This window comes from Cololabis saira, chromosome 12 (assembly GCF_033807715.1).
Source record: "Cololabis saira isolate AMF1-May2022 chromosome 12, fColSai1.1, whole genome shotgun sequence".
In the NCBI taxonomy this organism is placed as follows: domain Eukaryota; kingdom Metazoa; phylum Chordata; class Actinopteri; order Beloniformes; family Belonidae; genus Cololabis; species Cololabis saira.
The window spans coordinates 20,774,424-20,794,366 of NC_084598.1; the positions used below are offsets into that span (position 1 = coordinate 20,774,424).

The window sequence follows — 19,943 nt, forward strand, 5'->3', positions numbered from 1 at the left end:
ATTGTCGCTCTCACATATCCTCATGCTCGAGAAAAAAAAAGAGAGAAAAAGCCTTGTGTACAGCAGTCTGTCCACCGGTTTGTCACAATCCTCATGAGACGGGTGTCAATCATACTTTGTGTGACTGACATCTTCGGTGTCAGGGTGATTATTATGGAAAGTGATGGAAGATATCAGGGTTTCTTTCCATGCGAACAGGACAACCACAATATCCTTCCTGTTCATTTTCAGAGCGCAGGTAATGCGACCGAATTCAGATGTTTGATGAATGAAAAACAATGAACACATTATTGAGAAACGTCAAGAAGTTTCCTCGTGCTCTGCTGTGCGGTTGTTTTGCAGATACAGAGGCGGTTCACATCAGTGTAAATGACCGTGAGCCATTCAAAATCTGTTGCACTTTAATTAAATGCTTATAAAATATGTAGACCTGGATAACCCAGAACAGCACAAAAGCCAAAAAATGAGACTGCAGACACATTCAGCCGCTTTCAGAGCAGAAATACAGCTGAGATCAGCAGCCAGAGCTTATTCACTTGTTGCTCAGGTGACAGGATGCAGCAATTTTTTTAACACATTTTATTTTAAAACTTTTTTTTCTTAATGTTTATCATTTCCATACAAGGTACACTGTAAAACAATGCCATCACAAGAAATGTGAATAATAAACACACAAGCATATGTTTTTAAAAATGAACTTTATGTCTCATTGCGTCGGCTCAAATACATGATCCACTGAATACTGTGAAGTGCAACTCCGTGTCTCTCAAACTGCGGACATTTATCAATAATTTGGCCATGGACATATGAATAAACCACCAACACAAACAGATAGATCCTACGTAGTTTAATAAAGCTACCAGGTGAAAATATCAGGCACTATCTGGATGCCTTCTGCCAGTCCACCACTCGACAGCCCTTTGTAAAGACCCCCCCCACTGTGTGAAAAGGAGGCATAAATAAGATATGTGCACTGAGATAACCAGTTTGTGTTAACCTAATGCAGATGGTCCTTTTTGCTGAAAGAAGAACAAAAATAAATAAAGGACAACGTGCCTGGTGACTGGTCAGTTACATCCGTAGCAAAACAAAAAAAAAATATGTAAATGGCATGTAAATGAAGGACAATCCACACAGACGTACACCACAAGTACATACTCAACGCTGCATGATGAAAATATGGTTTCAACACCATGTTCAGATGGTTAGGTCAGCATCCGCAGTGAAGAAAAAAGGTGAAAGCAAGAGCTATATAAAAAAAAAAGAGATACGCCTACACATTTTCCGACTGAACGGTCCTTCAGAAAGCCTCATGGCGATGGAAGTTGAGCGACACGAGTTCACGTTCCAGTTTTACTTTTTTGAAAGTGGTGAAGAAAGAGGCATGTGGTAAAGAAAAAAATAGAATAACCTTAAAAGCGCGACTGCTTCTCCTTCTCCTTCACGTCACGTGCAAAATTCACATTCAGCCGTCGTCCACAGTACATGACTAAAGGCCGGATAAGTCGTGTTTTTAAAATATGTCTACAAATTCCCAAACAGATTTAAGCATTACAAAAAATAAAAATAGTACACATTTATAACATACTGTACAAAAAACAAATAAAACAATGTAATATTTTTAAAATATTAACATTCTTTAACAGCATTCACACATAATTGAACAACAATAATAATAATTTAAATTTGAAACTGTTTGAGCAATATCCTGTTGTCAGTTGACTTGTAGGTCAGTCACATTGTGGCCACGCAGAAACAGTGGATGTCCTCAGATCAGGCACGTTTGGACCGGACAGTTCTATGATCTCTCTAGTACATCTAGTACAGCAGTCAGTAACTGGGCTCGTCCATCTCCTCGTCGCTCCAGTCGGGAGGTGCATCTGTTCCAAAGTACCGATCCCCAAAGTTCCCTAGACGCATCAAAAACATGTTGCAACAAACATTAAGGAAGAAGAAAAAAATCGTTCTGGCATCATGTAAAGGTCATACTGTACGCTGGGAGAATAATAAAAACATCCTTTTCACGTAGTGTCTGAGCTACCCGTCTCCCGAGCGTTACTCACCTATGCCAGGTATGATGTGGAAGAGATCGTTGACCTTCTTGTCCACCGCTGTGGTGATGATTTTGACCTGTGGGAATGCGTAGGCGACCGAGTGGACTCCCATTTCAGCCATGAGAAGAGAAACCAGCAGGATCTTGTCCTCTTGAACGTCGTGATCCTGAAAATCGAGGCAACCAATGAGAACGGGCTACACGGTGAAGGTATGGAAGAAATTATCACAATTCACGATAAATACAAACATCCATTCCAGGCTAAATAAATGATAATTGCAAAATAACATGAAACTGATGAATCCATTTAGGGAAATAAATAGGTAAAAAAAAGTTTTTAAAAAGTAAATGAATGAACAAATAACAGAGATATGAGCATTAGCATAAACATTTTTTTTCTAATGTAAATTAAAAATGTTACATGGTACAGAAAAAGTTGTTGATGAAAACTCAATTTAAATGACAAGGGTGGGGGGTTTTACACTTATTTATTAAGTCAAATGTGTATTTTTGTATTTATTTGACATGAGGGTGATGCCTGCAGCTCGCTGCTCTGGATCTGGGGAGAGATCACTCACCAGCAGAACCCGCACGGCCATCATGGCAGCGGCTCCGGTGGACACGGTGCAGTCCATCAGAATCACATGATCTTCACTTATGTCTTTAGGTAGACGAAGATAATGAAGCTAAAAATGCGTAAATACAGGATGTGGGTTAATATTAAATCCAGCTGTACTGGAGGAGGGATTGTGTAGAAATCCCCCGACCTCCTTAAAAACAGAATTTAAATCATCAAATATATGACAAAACAACATGGTCACCACAAACAATAAGAAAACAACACACCGCAGCTGCAAAGATGCAGATTTATACTGCACAACTCTTAGCAAAATGGAGAAGATTTTCATACATACATACATACATACATACATACATACATACATACATACATACATACATACATACATACATACATACATACATACATACATACATACATACATACATAAATATTCGTATTCTTGTATTGTGAGATTTGAAATCTGTTGTATAAAGCTTAAAGATTTTGTAATTTGGGTTGATGAAAATAAGCATTTAATGACTGATTCCAAACTCTTCTTCAGAGTATAACTACTGAAATCAGTGCGTGTGTGCACCTCTGGTTCTCCTGTGTCCTGGTTGGTCTGGATGAGGATCTTGCCAATGCGTACATCTTTACAGACGGCCCTCAGAGCCGGCTCCATGGTCTCCCCCGCTCGCAGGATGGACACGCCCGTGATCTAAAGAACACGAAGAAATGGCAAAACAGAAACAAAGAGTATAACTGCATCACTTTAAGTAAGGAGAAGATTCATCCAAATGGCTTTTAAATTTGAAAAGAAAAAAAAAGAAAAAAAAGACAAGTAAACAGACTTCACTCACCCTCTTCCCGTGGAAGGTCCTGCCTTCATAATCTTCTCCCTGGGGGGTCTGGACGATGTGAACCTATGATAAAATAAAAACTTTTAACGGTGTGAGCACAGAGCTGATCACATTGCTGCATACTTTACAAAGTGAAATGGGAAAATATATTGTGACCTGCTACAACATAAACTGTTAAGGTATGGAAACTTTCCACTGTGGTGACATGGCAAGTTTCCAAGCTCATGTTGTACACCGTTAGAGCATGTATATCTTTACCAAATATAGGCAGGTAATCTTTTTTCCATCCATCTTTGTCTTCTCTTAACTATTCTCAAACTCAAATATATTTCACTTTTTTACTTGTTCTTATGAGCATCTGTCACTCCAGTGATTTTTCTCAGCTGTCTTACTTCACATCTGCACACACTGATCTAATGCTATTGTCTTAATACAGTTACAGTATCTCATGCACTGCTAGAAATTGATTTACAGAGTATCTTAATATATAGAAACCTGCGAGGGGAGGAAGGAGAGTGCTCGCTCGATCAACAGACGCATTAACCTCTTGGAGTAAAAGATGAACTCATCGCGGCTGGTTTCCTTGTTTCTAGAAGAAATGATCAGATGAATTCTGCAACCAGCAGCTTTACACTGTAGAGGCTTTTATGGAAACACGTGAAGTTGTTAATAAAAAAAATGAGCCTTTGTGGCTTTTACCTGATGATGGTGTGCATGCCTCTGACTTGGGGGGTGCTCTCCAGGACGCTGAGGGTTTGGGGGAGGGGTTGGGCCTGGTGTGCAGAAGCCAGGGCTGCCCTGTAACCACGGCAACAAATAGTGGCGGGGGGGCGGCAAAGGGGGGCGAGCAGCAGTGAAAAGAAACGAGGATGGACGGAAACAAGAATACAAGACATATGAATATGGCATAAATTAAGACATGTGCAGATACTGTGCAGGTTCCCACAGAGGCGTGCAAATACATTCTGTTCCCACAGTCAGAAAACAAACACAAAGGTGATTTTTACATGCACAAGGAAAAGCAAAAAGGAAAGATTAATTTTTCATTAGATGCTGCCACAAAGCCCATAATGACAGAGTAAGCACTCTTACTAGACTGCTTGGGAAAAGGCAGACACACAAATTGCAGAGCACACAGTGTGGAGTATCTCGGTGAAAAATTAACAGCAGCACACAGACCACAATAATGGAAAATAGGGTTTAGAATCAAAACAAGCCGAAGTAAAAATGATCACCTTACAAACAAGGAATAAAGAAAATTTTAATATCTAGTCTGGATAAATTCAAAATGGTTATTTTCCATGACAGGTCTCTGCATTTGTTGAGATGTATTAGTTATGAATGTCTAGCGGGCCCAGGTCTACCTCGGACTTGAGAGGAACAGACACACCGTTACAAATACACAGTGATGCAGTCATGTTCACACCAAATGTCTACAGTATCACCGAGATACGGATTAGCCAAATACAAAGAAAAAGAGAAATTGTAGCAAATCTGCTCACATATCCCAACGAAGTTTCCTCTATGGGGAGATTTGTTTTTTTTGTTGTTTTTTTTTTGGACAAAACACAACAGTAACAACAGAGGGGAAACACAGAAAAGACAACAAATGAGAGGAGGAAAAACGAGAAGAGACAACATCAGGTGGATGAAGGGATGAAGGATTATCAGGCACAGTTTAAAGTGTGACAGCTGAGACTTGGAATTACAACCCTGACAAGACCTCAAGTATAAGGCCATACTTAAAAGAGAAGATGTGTATCGATGCTGATGTACAAGTACAAAAGAGAACAACTTTTGGATGAGATTTTGATATCTACACACATGCATCCAGTGTGCGTACGCGTGGGAGGTGCACAAGCTATCGTGTGGCTGTCACTCTTTCACCGTGCGGAACAGTAAAGGTTGGTATTTCAGCTCACGGGCCCCTGCACATCCTGTGTCTAAAGACAGACACCATGCTCACTTCCTCTCTCTGTCTGCCTCATATACTGTGGCCGACATTCAATGGAAAAACTCAGCGCTTTGTAGTAGGGTATTGGAAACTTTCTCTGTGGCTGAGGTATGTGATAATCAACAATAGCTGTAGCAAGAGCTTCCTCTCTCATGCTTTCTCTTATAGACTCTCTCTTGTTATAGCTGAAAGGAGGGGTCAGTGATTTGATTCATGGGTGTATTTTTAGACACAGAAGGCAGGAAGAGTGTGAGATGTCATTTTTGTAAAACCAACACCTTTACACTAAATGCTGGCTGTACATCACCACTTTCAGACTTTTCAAACTGCAGTTTTTACAGTTGCTATTTCTGTATTTTTTTTTTCATGCTGGTGTGAATGCAGAACAGATTTTACAGCTACACAGCAGTGTGACTAGCCATTTTTGAGTTTGAAGACACCATAGCGCCGCCTGGTGACCTGTCATGGCAGCCAGCACATCAGTGCAAGATAGAGGTTTGCTTTGCTTGACTCTTTTTTTCTCTGCCTTCCACTAAGAAGTGGGACAAAGTTGAGGAAGTGAAAAGATGTTGAGGAGTGAATGATAGACAGGATAAAGGCCACTCTACCTGACGCTGAGTTCACGCTGTGAGCAGTGGAGGGTGGGGAGGACAGGGAGGGGGAGTGAGAGAGTGGTCCATCAGAGGCATGTGTGTGACCGTGTGTGTGTGTGTGTGTGTGTGTGTGTGTGTGTGTGTGTGTGTGTGTGTGTTGGAGAAAACATGAAGCAAACAACACTGTGCCCTCCACAAACAAGAATGTGCCTCAAGTGAATGTTGTACAACAAACCCAGTGCATCCCATGTGTGACCGTGCCATCAATCAACACTCAATGCAGAACTGAGAATTACAATCATAGTCTGCAAATTGTGGGACAAAAAAAAAACAGTGTTTGGAACCACATATTTGGGTGCGTGAAGCTGCGACGAAGCTAAATCAGCACAAACACGCAAAAACACAAACGCCCTTCACATTTGCAGGGTGCTGTGACATCTCCAGCTCAGAGAGCAACTACCAAAGCCCCATCTTTATCTCCACTCAACCTAAACTTTAGTTTGTGATGCAAACCTTAGAATTGCTGTCAAAACTCTTTTGTCCTTGTTATTTGCTCCAAAAATTATATAACTAATGGCTCACTAAACATACAGAAAAATATAGGTGAATATGTCCCAGCAGTGTTTATTGTAATTTCTATACCCCAACTAGGTAATCCAACTTCTTGTTGCCATTAGGCTTGATTTTTTATTTACTTTTTTTTAACCAAGTGAAAGATCTCTTTTATTCTAATTTGTCTACTAGTTGATCTGGAGGTTTGGTGACCTTAGGATCAAATTTCGGCTTTTTACTGATGATTTAGTGCTGTTGGCTTTATCGGGTCGCGGGTAACTACATTTCCTGCTTAACAATTTAATTGCAACCATCACTGTTTCTGAGCTGGGACCCAGCATGAAGAACATGCACCAAACTATAACTTGCAGTTTGTTTTTTATCCACTAGAGGGCGTTAACAGGGCACGAGTCAAAAGTCAATAAGGACATACAGTAACATCCAAGACAAAACAAATAAATCACCTTTAAAAGGAGTTGATTGTGTATCTACTGAAATGTAAATGTCATCTTACACTCAGTAACAGGACAGACATGTCAGTGTGTTTGGATGCATTCAGAATGTTCAGAAGTGAGTATGACATGTTTTACCTCCTCCAGCTGACTGTGAACATGCTGCACAATCAAATCGATGGCGACCATGTTACCACCACCTGACAGGATGACAAGCAGAGAAACGGGGATTAATCTAATATTTCTGATGCTTAAAAATGTAAGGTGACATATTAGTTTGACGGTAGTCACATTGTAAGTGAGTAGTGCAGTGCTGTAGTGCAGTAAATGAACTGGGATGTTTTATTTCTAGATTGCTCCTGTTGTGTCGTACTTATGTAGTTCTGAACTTGTACATGGAAATATGTGAGTATGCACGCACCACGTGGCACCACGATATCAGCGAGGCGCATGGTAGGTTCGATGTACTGCTCAAAAGCGGGCTTGACAAACTTGTTGTACTGTTTGATGACACCCTCAATATCACGGCCTCTTTCCGTAATGTCCCTCCTCAATCGACGCACCAAACGGATGTCAGAGTCCGTTTCCACAAAGATCTTCATGTCGAGCAACTGAATGAAAATATGAAAACAACAGAATATTTTTGACGCTTTATGTCCCACATTCACCAAAAAAAGACGGCATGAGAAGAAATGCCCACAAGCCACAAGGCTGGCAATGGCATTCTTAATTAGCAATTTTTTTATGAATTTATTTCAAACTGTAGCACCAAAGATGATTAAAAGAAAATGTATTTCCTTTTTCTTGAAAACTAATAAAAAAATAAATAAATGAAAATATATACTCTGTCCCTAAGATTAGAGTATCCAAAATGTTCTTACAACATAAAAGAAAACTACACATGGTGTACATAGTGTTATCAGACATAAAAAAGAAATAACCAAAAATAATTCAGATTTAATTAAAACTATACAGTTGTAGAATTCTAATACCTGTAAATGAATTTGAACATAATATTTAAGAATACGTATCTCATGAATATATTAAATAAATAAGGGACAATTAATACTTATAAAAAAGTTATCAGTGGTATTTTGGGAACAAACTATGTGATACAGAACTATATGGACAAACAAGAGTATGATCACTGACCATCACATCAACAGGGACTGAAATTACATTGTAATCAAATGCTTATACTCTATGGAGTTGGTCTCCATTTGGCAGCTTTTACCGTTATCTAAAAAGATTTGGTAGTGTCTCTGTGGTGATTTGTGTCCATCCATTCTGCAGAGCATTTATGAGATCATGCACTGATGCTGGAGGAGCAGGTTTGGCTCGCAATCGCTCTTCAAGTTCATCCAAAGGTGCTCAATGGGGTTGAGGTCAGGGCACACCGAACTAAAACCATGTTTTTATAGTCATTGCTGTGTTCACTGGGGCAGACGTTTGAAAAGAAAAGGGCCTTTCACAAAGAACTGCTTCGAAGTTGGACAAAGTTGGACGTATAGCATTTCCCAAACTGTCTTGGTGTGCTGAAGCTTTAAAATTGTCCTTCACCGGAGGTAAGGGATCTAGCTTAACTCCTAAAAAACAGTGCCATACCATTATCCCTCCTCAACCAAACTTTGCAGTTGCCACAGCACAGTCAGACAGGCATCTGCCAAACAACGAAGCGTAACTCTTCATTCCACGTAACGCATGTCCACAGCTACACAGCCCAGTGTTAGTGTCCGATACCAAGTCTGATGCCTGGTGTTGGACTTGGTGATGGGAGGCTTGCATGCACCTGCTCGCCCATCGAAACCCATTCCATTAATTGACACCTGTCCAGAACTCTACAGCGACTGAAACAACAAAGTTTATCCACTTTTATGCACTTTGGGCCTCAGCAGTCTTCTGATTGTGGTGGAATTGCTGCCCTCCCCAATAATATCACGTATAGCTGACCAGGGAATATCCAGCAGGGATGACATTTCACAAACTGCCTTATTGCAAAAAGCGGCAACCAGTCATGGATTGGTGTTCGACATCTGTGTTAACACCTGAGTTCCATAAGTAACACATGGACAAATACTTTTGGCCATGTGTGTGTTGTGTGTGTGTGTGTGTGTAAAATCAAATGTATGCAGTATTTTAGATACGGTATCCCTATCCTGATAAGTTTTGCTTTTACATACTCAATGATGGTATAAAAACATACTCCAACCTCTCCTTCCACTGACCATCACATCATGTAAAGAGACAATAATCTCAACTTTACCTGCAGGACTTTTTTGTCTGCAAAGGACATGATCCCTTCAAAGATGATGACACTGGCCCCATATACAGTTTTCTGTAGGAACAAACAAGTAACATTACAGTAACATTTCCATACAACATTGTGAAGATACAAACTGCAGAAACTAGTCAATAACTCTGTGTTGTTTAGTGTGAAAAAGAAAGCACAGAAGCACTCCACCACAGAACATCTGGAGATTAAAAACCTCTTAGCTAACCAGGAAACAGATTATTCTGCCTGCACTTACATGAAACATACACTCTTTAATCTCACAAATACAACAGTCCCCGCCTAGATGTGTGTTTTCATCCTTACCCACTCCTTTTGTCTCCCATGCGTCGTAAAGTCGTACACAGGGATTTTTACACTCTTCCCCTGTTTGAGTTTGCGCAGGGTGTGTGCCAGCAAATCAAAGTCAAATGCATCGGGGTGGTCGAAGTTGTAGTCGTTGCTGGCAGCCAACTTCTGCTCTTCAGAGGACAGGACCTTAGGATCAGCGCAATATATTAGCAAATACTTCCTCCATTTTTCTCTAGTGATTTTATTTGTGTATGATAAGAACAAAGAAAAACAGGGGGGGGTTGGGGGAATCAAGACAAACTAAATAATTATACAAGCAATATTTAATAAACACATTGTAAATACATGTCCTAAAAACCTTGACACATTATAAACACAAGCTTGTGTGAAAAAAACTCATTGCTCTTCAAAAGCAGTTTAAGTTAGGGGACCTAAATTTAGGAGGACATCACGCGCCACTGTGACGTCTGTACCGGGAGCTCTGTTTGCCCTTAGGGTGGTCGAGCACTAAAACCCCAGACCTGGTATTTGGCACTTTATGAACAGAAACATTCACTTCTCAAATGAGCCGATGCCACAGTCTGTGTGGGCTGTAAGTAGGAAAGGAGAGATCAATTTATAAAGTTTTATATTGTACAAGCAATGTCAATAAATGCTGACCGCAGGTAGCGCAGTGAAAAAGCGGGCTCTGGCAGAGCTCTGCAGTAGCGCCGGACACTGGTAGATCCCTGACCCCCCCTCGAGCTGTCAGGTTTTGACAGGATTACACAACCAGAGTGGGTGGAGGTGCAGAGGAGCGTGAAAGATGGCTCTTATTTGATTGGTCTCCAGCCCTCTTTTTCTCTTCTCATGACACTTGTCACTGGGCCTCACTTTCAGCACCTGAGCCTTTTTGTATTCACTCAGTCTCTCCTATCTGCAGCCACACGTCCTTCCCTCTTTCTCTCCAAGGATGTAAAAGAAATTCAATTTTCTTTTCTTTATTCTGTCTTCTACATTCATTCTTCAGGCCTGCAAGGTTATCCTCCTTACAAGATAGACACTCATTTCACGTCACGATATTATCTCTGACTAAGGATACACTTAATCTGATGCAAAAATTCACAAAAAAATAGAAACATTAACAAGTTATGGCAGGATTTAGGAAGAAATGGGAAATGCACTCAGAGCAGCCGTACACACGCTGCATGGTCATACATACCTTGTAAAAAGAGTCCATCGAGAGTAGTACAACCCATGGCACATCTAAAGCTTCAATGATTTTCCTGGCTACAGTTGTTTTTCCAGAGGCGCTGCCACCACACAATCCTTTAACAGAAAGTCGTCACAAAGAAAGTAAGTAATGCTTCTACATATGAAAAACCCTCATCTCAAAACACCTTTTCTTGGTACAAACAAATTTCACTGGAGAACTGGTTATCAGTGTAAATCGAGGGTCATTTAGACTATTACTTTTACTGGGGAAAAAATACTAGTGCTGTACTCCACCAGTCGACTGGTTGATTTATTAGTCGATTCATTTAATTAAATTTCCTCAGGAGGAAAGTACCAAGTTGTAAAGGGGGTGTTTTCACAGGTAACACTCTATCTTTGGACACCCCCTTGTTTTTGCTATTTTGGATTAGACCGAAACGCTGACGAGAGATGGATAGATTGTAAAGTAGAAGGACAAGGTCCCGTGATTTGTTGAACTCTATCATGTCAGACATCTGCAGTGTGGCAGAATTTCATAAAAATAGACAATGGAAAGAAAGTTGATTGCAAACTTTCCAAGCAACAGTTTGGATATCACAGCTCGACATCAAACATGATAGCTATCACCTGAAGACTGTAAGCCAACTTGACAATATGAACATATCAGAATTGACATATGTTCAAGATATATGAGATATATTCAATGTTTTAGCCTAATAACTGTTTTGTAACTGAAGATACACCCAGACCACGCTGGATGTTAAGCCTCTCACTCCGATCCACCTGTGTGCTGTTAATATCTCTCTCTCTCTCTCCCTCTCTCTCTCTCCCTCTCTCTCCCTCTCTCTCCCTCTCTCTCTCTCCCTCTCTCTCCCTCTCTCTCTCTCCCTCTCTCTCTCTCCCTCTCTCTCCCTCTCCCTCTCTCTCTCTGATGGGGGGTCTTGTTTTATTAAATATATATTCACAATATGGGTTGGCCCTACTGTAGTTGAACCAGGAAAAAAACCCTTTCCGCCACTGTGTACAGTGTAAAATGATAGTGTCGGTCAATTAATATTCAAACATGCAAAAACTGTTTTATATTAATAATATTCTTCTTATTAATTTTGACAGACTGTAGGTTGTAATTAATTTTAGTGTAAAACATTAGATCAAAAACAATTATATAGCAAATCGACGACGACGACGACTACCCCGCTCCCCCGAAAAGAATTGTCAAATAGTTGAATTTTCATCGAAATTTGAGGGCTTCTATCAACCAAGAATTTATTTTGTTCATTACAGCCCTAAAAAATACAATAACTGACTTTTTTGTCTACCAAAGTTTTACATTTCATAGTTCATTGTTTGTGGCAGAGCTATGCGAGGCATTTTTGGTAAGGATTCACTTGTTTGTCAACTTCCTCCTAATCTTCAGCAGTGCTCTTCTGTTTGTGGCCTGTGCTCTCATGAGGTGGTAATCAATTTAGGCATCAAAACCATGAAAAACAATTACCATACGACAATTTTAACTGCAACACAGAAAGACAATTCACATATCAGCTTCACAGCTTTCATAAGTTATAATATCACACAACGCATACTTTCTGTGCAGCCCAAATATCAAATGTATCTCTCTCTTCTACACTTCCTACAATCAGACAGTATGTCAGTTCATGTTCATTTTATTTATTTTACTTTATTATCTATTTTACCAAGTAATTTACAGTGCACAATAAAAGTTCCCTTTTGAGGATTGATAAAGTATTATTCATTTAAATCAAGTTCAAGTATTATATTCTAGAGGTACCTTTTTATTTATTTAAACAATTTCATCTCAAAAAATGGGTGTACATTTGACAACTCACTACGATGCTGCAACAGGGAGGTAACAATCAAACAAGCACATACAAGGACAGAAAGTCCAGCGTTGTGAAATTGTGTTGTGCAGTTTCTTTTCAGTTTCCTACCAATGACGAATGCATCTTTGGACTGTGTCCCGTGTTCGTTGTACCAGGGCGGGCGACCAGCAGTGTAGATGGTTCGCTTGGAGGTGCGGAGCAAAGGAGGCTCAGACTTACACTGGCTGGTGGTCCTCTTCCTGGGAGAAAGGCCCGTACTTACAGAGGGAAGAAGCCGGTCCAGAGATCCCTCCCCACATCCACTGTAAATCCACAAACACATGACAGACACAGAGTGGTATCGGTGCTTGAGGCAATGGAAGAAATGTATTTTGTTTGTGAATATTTTTATATTTGACAAGTGGTAAATGGCTTAAACTTGTATAGTGCTTTCCAGCTGTACTCCTACAGCCCTAAAGCGCTTTATACTGCAAACATTCACCCAAACACACGCCGGTTGTCGGGGGAGCTGCCATGCAACGGCGCAGGCCTGACAACCGGGAGCAACTGGGGATTCAGTGCCTTGCCCAGGGACACTTTGGTGGACACAAGAGGAACCAGGGCTCAAACCACTGACCTTCAGGTTCATGGGAAAAAGCTGTACCAACGGAGCCACCTTCCCAATTAACTGTATATTTAAAAAGAAACATGACTTGTTTTTTTCCCCTCATAAGCTAATCTTTCATCATTCTACACAATCGCATCCCATCACCAGGTGTAACAACTGCATACTTCTTCAGTTAACAGGGTTTTTGCTTAGCTACAAAGTAAAAGTGAAATACATTATTAAAATTTCCATTTGCAGAACAGCAAATCAATAAAAACAAGAGTCTTTGCATTAAAAGACATGCAATTCCAGACTCACATTTAGCTGAAGAAAATAAGATCATTTTGGGATTATGGTGACCCTGTTCTTCTAACACCTCACTTAACTGATATCAATCAAGACCGAAGGTTAAAGCATTGTGCCTCTTGTCAAGAGTTAATGTTTAGTTTTTCACGTCTTCAACCAGAGAACTTTGTCCACTCTTATAGTACAAGTACTGTAATAAAGTACATATACAGTACCCAGCTGTTTTCCCACCATGGGAACTATACGATCTTTAGACAATATCACTTGAACATTAAGAAAACCTAAACAGCAGTCTTACTTTGCTTTTTCTGGGATATTTTACAAACTAAACTGCAATTCACACCACACTTAATGCAAAAGAAGTTGTCTCCAAGGTCAATGGGAAGTAAGCAACCATCCATCGCCTGCAACAGCTGGAGCCACGTATGAACAGATGTTATCATGTCAAAAAGGAGGACAGATACTGTCAACTTAGTGTCTGGATTCTAAATACTTTTTGACTGTTTGTTGCTTTAAAGTCTCTTTGTGGATGTACACAAATAAGCCGCATGGTGGTGTGTGATGTCATGAGTGACAGCTCTTTGAATATCACGGATGAGATGGCTGTGATATTCAAGTATCCGGCTGATACCCGAATCTTTGGTATCACCTCCTGTGTGGTGCTGAAATTGAAATGATATTGTTATGATGTTGCTGTGAAAAAGCCCTATATGTTATCTCTGTGAAAGTATGTCTAATCAGTCACCTCTCTACAGTCATGTAATCAATTCACAGTAAACAGAGTCAAAAAGGTCCTCGTAAACAAATGCCAACAAGCCCATTCAAATCAGGCAGGAGAGAGGCACTGAGTGGATTTGCATAGTTTATACAACCCAAACAAAATGCTCAGCCGGGTTTTCTGCAAGACACAGTTCCAATACTAATGACTGTACTTTTAATAAGAAAAAAATGACCTTATGCAAGTGTGTTGTGACACAGTAGCAAAACTGCAACAGTTACAACAAAGTTGGGTCATCCAGAAAGAGTTTGACTCCGTAACATTACAAACGGAAAGTGAAGCATGTGCATTAACATTTATTCCGAGATAATTCATTTTCATAGCGATGACAAGCAGATGCAAAGAAGTGATAAACTAATTACAAAGCATCTTCTATAGAGCTAAACTTTACGCTAAGACTGCTCCACTTCTTTGACGCAATTTTAGCTTACAAATAATAAGTTGCCTCCTACTTTGGCGACCAAACCATTATAGTGTGAAGAAATAGCTGCTGAACTATCAGAAGCTAAGCAATCTGCAGAGGCACGCATAACACTACCATGAATCACCTAAACAGAAGCTACTGTCGTCAATCTCATACACAAATACAACTAAACACAATGCCACCCTACGCAACACAGTATCTTTCGATAACAAGTCCAACTGGTTGTACGTTTCAAACAACACTTACTGCAGTATCTGAGACATCCACACTTCAGCCAATGAGGTCTGTAAAATGCCAGATGCCATAACTTGTAAGAAAGAAAATACTCGGGCTTCACTGTTTTCCAATCACCTCTGTCCTTTTAAACAGACCCTATACCTCCACAGGTTGAGTATCAAAAGGTAAGTTCAAATAAATAAGGGAGAGGGAAGATTTATCTTATCACATCAGGGTCACCTGGGCTTGGAAGGAGCCAGGGAGTGGACTGAGAAACACGTGGGGCATGTATGAGAGACGGCTCACCCTAGCTGGGTTATCAGTTAAAACCAAACCAGGGGCCGTAAAAGATTAGCCTTGTTGACGATGCTGAATCATGCTCTTGTTCACCAGTTTCACTCGTGCTGAAAACCTCAGTGCTGAGTGAAACATGCAACATTTCCCAAAGTACAACATGTCAACAAAAACTATTAAAGCTTAAGCCCAAAAGAACCGGAGATGAGACTTATCGCCACAATTTAAGAAGAAAAACTGCAGATATTTAAAGTTCAAAGCTCACATAACAAGGACTCTCAGATGTATGCGACACCTCAGGATAACAACAAGAATGCAAATATATAGATTAAAAAAGGCACTTACCTGCCATCAGATCTCAGAGTCCAACAGCCAGATATTCTAGCTCCTGAATAAGCAGGTAGAGAGTTCATAACTCAAAACATGTGCAGGAGACCTCCAGTATTTGTGTATCTCCCAAGTTATGCTTTAATCCCACACTAGAGTCAGCAGGTATACTCAGTATTTTTATGCAGCAGAGTAAAAACAACACATTTGACAGGACTGCCCTCTGCAGCAACACATCTAGAAATACGGAGGGTGGTTTAGGGACATCAACTTGGGCGAGAATCGAAACTTAAAACATCTGTTTAGCTTTCTGTTTCTCCCATTCTCTCAACTGAGGGATAGTGAAGGCACTGCAGATTGGTGGAGCACGCAACTCAGTGTGAAAATGCAACATAGCTTTTCCCTCCTCTTTCACCAGCTCCCGCTCCTCCCCTTAGCTGGGCAGCCAACAAACGTAAGAGGATAACCTACTCTCCAGATTATGTTCATTAGCTGGTATTAATAGCATCGGGTTTGAGCCAGACTTCCCCACTACTGGCGCATGCACACATGCCGAGCTCGGGTCGTCTGTCTTTGACAGTCAGTGTAGTTTTATGTCGCAGTATGAGAAAGAGAAACCAGAAGAGAGCAGCGGAGACCCAAAGAAACAAACTGGAGGAAAAAAAGAGAAGAGCAGGAAGGAATAGAAAAACAAGCAGCTATTATTTCCTTCTGATGTTGACGCTGCTGAACGAATTCACAAGGGAGCTGCCTCAGGCTGTGTTGGGGAGGTGACACGAGGGAGAAATGGAAAAGGGGAGAGAGGATGACAGAGGGGAGGGGAAGGGGAACGTGATGTGCTTGTACCCTGCAGGGACTCGTCATGTCTCTGTGTGCCTTAAACTGAGTCTGAAGACCTCAGCACAACAGCAACACATACACACACATGCTCATGTTCCCTCCCTGACAGAGAGGACTGGGAAATATACAGGATGATGAAACCCAACACTGCTGCGCTATCCACTCAAAGTCTGAGGAACTGCCCTGGGCAACACGCACAGACATACACAAACAGATCTCACACTCCAGCCATTTCATAACAAACAAAACAAAACTTTAATCAAAGTTCAGTGACAAATTGTTTTTTCTAGTGTATTGAAAAAAAAAAAAACCCCTACAGGAAGTTATGGGTTAAAAATATTTCCCCATGCAAATAAATACAAAATTAATATTTAATGCATTCCTAATTTTTGGGAATTTGGACATGACAAGAGTTCTTGTGTTTTTCTTCCGTGTTAAGGGATGGCACTGTAACTTGTAAGTGTTGTGAGAGAACAGCTGCAACATAAGAAAGCCATGCTGAAACAAGAAGCCAGAGCTGGTTGCTATGCCAAACATTCAACCACATCACTGTGGTGACAAAGACGCACAGCAGAGTCTGAGATGTAGTTACACTAAAACTTATTGTGGAAGCACACTCGGAGAGATGGTGAATTGATTCAGCTTGAAATGGGATAATTTGTCTCCAATTATCTGACTTGAGAAAATGTCATAAAGAAAAAGAATATATTAAGTGAATGCCACAAAGGTCTAAACACTATATTCAACACCCTTTTAAAGACGGTCACAAAAATGTCCTGTCTATTTCATTCGATACTAGGAACCAGCAAATATTGATATTATTGATATCAGCTCAGATATTGGTAAAATACTTTTTTAACCATAAAATACAACATATGGGAGGAAAAAACAAATATATATACACAATACAATAGAAATAATAAAATGTACTTTAATTCTATAGTTAGTGGTACTTTAGTGCTCCAGAAATAGTCCCCAACCACCTCCCACCGCCCAACTGCATATGATGACAGGGAAGCCTGAATTATGGTTCTGCGTTAAATCGACGCAGAGCCTACGCCGTAAGGTACGGCGTACCCTACGCCGTAGGCTCTGCGTTGGTGTAACGCGGAACCATAAATCAGCCTTAAGCTTTTGGTCTCTACACTCAAATGCAGCTGCGCCCCCTGCTGGAGAAAAGACGTACCAGGACTGGTGTTATGCAGAGCTAACAAGGATCAATACCTGCATGACACGTGTATATACTGTTTATCCAGCTACAATATTAGTCACCTAAATTCAGCATCCTTATATTGTATAGCCTCGCTGATGCTGGCTATTTCCATAAAAAATGTATTATTACCATCATTTTTTTTTTTTTTTTTTTACAAAAAATTAAAAACATCTACAACTACTTCTCTTTAAAGTGACAGCTCTCTCTTTTTTAACTTCTTATGGAACAATACTGGCCATAGCAGCCATGTTAAAGAACATGCTTCTTTGCAGCTCTTTTTTGTGTATTATTTCATGATTTACGGTAAAGTTACGTGGGGAGGCCACCTCGTGTAGAAATGACACTTCTAAAGCCTGAAAGAAGGGCAGAAATATGAGGGGCTGCTATATATATGTGTGTTTGTATGACATTTGTGATAAGCTCGCTATTACCTAGTAACTTCCTGGCCTGGGTGATGTTGCTGTCTGATTAGATTCAGTTACTGTATCTACATTACTGGCGTGGCAGGACGCGTTTCCGTAAAGATGCTTAACAGCTAGCAGAAAAGGAAAAAAATAAAATAAAACAAAACGTTTCGCGGAAAAACCACCATTGAGAAATATCACGTACATAACCCCAGTCTCGAGGTGTTATACCTGTTTGAAACAGAGGACGTTTTCTCCTCGTTGTCCATCTGAGCCAGCCTTTCTTCAATGCTAGCAGTAGTCATTGCCACTCTGTTGACAATCAGATGTCGGAGAGCGAAATTTGCGCTACGGCATCATGGGAAATGTAGGCAATACCTTCTTTAACGAAGAAGAAGGATATGCGGCATCGGCCAATAGATGGACTACAATCCCCAGAATCCATGAGATCCTTCATACCGCCCAAAAATCAAAACGCACTTACAGTATATGATTATAATTACTCACAGCTAGCACTGACGTTCAAGAGACCACGTGTTAATCTGAACTTAATTTGTGATAAAGATTAAAGATTAGCTAAATAAAATCATATGATAACGGTTCTTAAACCAAAGGTGTTACATGTTATGTGTCATATGTTATGGAAAAAAAATTGAAGAATTAAATCTTGAAAAATTTTCATGTATAAAAATGTGAAAAAAACACACTTTCTTCAGTATTTACTAATGACACTCCTAAATTCCTGAAGAGCATCCATGAGAGTATACTTTTGAGAACTCTGTACTGGTACGAGTATCTTGGTTCAACTTGTCAGATCAAAAGAATGAAATTTAACTGGACAATTTTACTTGCTCATTTTGGCTTTTATAAAGCTTACAGTCTTATTGTTGAAAATAAAAATAAATTCGTTTTTTGTTTCTTTTTACAACTGTAAAAGCACAAGCGATGTTAGATAGAAAGAAAGTCTGTAATAATGGTGTTTTATTCCCACGGCTTCATTTCTTAATGTAATTCATTGTTCATTCCATTATAATCTTTATCAATACAGCACCCGCTGCTAGTCTGAAATGAGAGAAACACAGGGAAACGCACAACGGGCAAATAATTTGCACTGAATTAAAAGTTATAAATGTCTGAGGTTGTCTGATATAGGTAATTTACAACTGTTGCCAATTTTTATAATAAGGCAGGCAACAGCAGATATTATGACAGGAATTATGACAGCAATTTGTAACGTCTTGGACCAATTTCTGATTTTCCTCTCCATATGAAGAGCAATATCTGTTTAAAAATAAAAAAGAATCCACACATTTACTTAACCTAAAGAACATTATATACAATATTTTGTAATAAATACATTGATGTATTAGATCCTTCTTTTAAAGCCTGATATTTAAGATAATACACAGAAAGTCCTATAAATGTATTTTATTTTTATTTATAGTTATTTTTTTATTGTTTTTTTTCTGAAAAAAAAAACAATAAAACCGCAGTGTCAACCAGTAACATTGTACATAGACAAAAACAGGAGATAACAAGTAACTGGGCTCAGAAGTGAGAGGTCTTTGTGGCCGCAGGTCTTCCTAAACTGGACCCACACTTGGAGAGAATGGCATACAACCAGATTGGTTGAAAATGTTAATTATATATTGAAATTAAAAACAAAGCTAATTTTTTCTTCAACATTTATTTTTTTCAAATAAGTTAGCAATATACAATATGTAATGCTTTGTTATTTTGTAAATATTTAGGTTTACTGAGGACTGAAATACTTCTGAATACTTACGCGTGAACATATTGAATGTGAGGTTTCCAGCAGATCTTGTGGTCAAACACCACACCCAGAAACTTCATTTAATTAACTCTGTCTATATTTACATCCTCTATCATGACTTTTAAATCCCCCTTACGAT

At 39.7% G+C, this 19,943-nt stretch overlaps 1 protein-coding gene across 5 annotated transcripts; it reads right to left on the reverse strand.

Annotated features, from left to right (window-relative positions):
• Window positions 1–681: 681 nt before the first annotated feature.
• Window positions 682–18,356, reverse strand: uckl1b (uridine-cytidine kinase 1-like 1b). 5 transcript variants are annotated; one of them, XM_061735965.1, is made up of 15 exons: window positions 18,262–18,356; window positions 12,751–12,944; window positions 10,809–10,915; window positions 9,623–9,793; window positions 9,290–9,361; window positions 7,448–7,637; window positions 7,165–7,226; window positions 4,978–4,997; window positions 4,175–4,273; window positions 3,971–4,064; window positions 3,476–3,538; window positions 3,211–3,333; window positions 2,632–2,739; window positions 2,064–2,220; window positions 682–1,910 (listed from the first exon to the last, which is right to left on the reverse strand). In XM_061735965.1, the coding sequence occupies exons 1-15, from the start codon at window positions 18,333–18,335 to the stop codon at window positions 1,831–1,833; spliced, it is 1,614 nt and encodes a 537-aa protein (XP_061591949.1). In that variant the 5' UTR covers window positions 18,336–18,356; the 3' UTR covers window positions 682–1,830. The 5 variants fall into 5 exon arrangements, with proteins under 5 accessions (XP_061591949.1, XP_061591950.1, XP_061591951.1 ...); XM_061735966.1 differs by lacking the exon at window positions 4,978–4,997 and adding an exon at window positions 6,038–6,054; XM_061735967.1 differs by lacking the exon at window positions 18,262–18,356 and adding an exon at window positions 15,592–16,031.
• Between the last annotated feature and the right edge of the window lie 1,587 nt (window positions 18,357–19,943).

Bases quoted from the DNA above. Each gene is read 5' to 3' on its own strand.
- uckl1b (XM_061735965.1), bottom strand. From the start codon at position 18,335: ATGACTACTGCTAGCATTGAAGAAAGGCTGGCTCAGATGGACAACGAG. The intron at 9,794-10,808 runs GTATGTATGACC...GCTGATCCTAAG, and splicing joins CGATGGACTCTTTTTACAAG to GTCCTGTCCTCTGAAGAGCA. The intron at 4,274-4,977 runs GTGAGCAGATTT...CCGTGGTTACAG, and splicing joins AGGAAACTTCGTTGGGATAT to GGCAGCCCTGGCTTCTGCAC.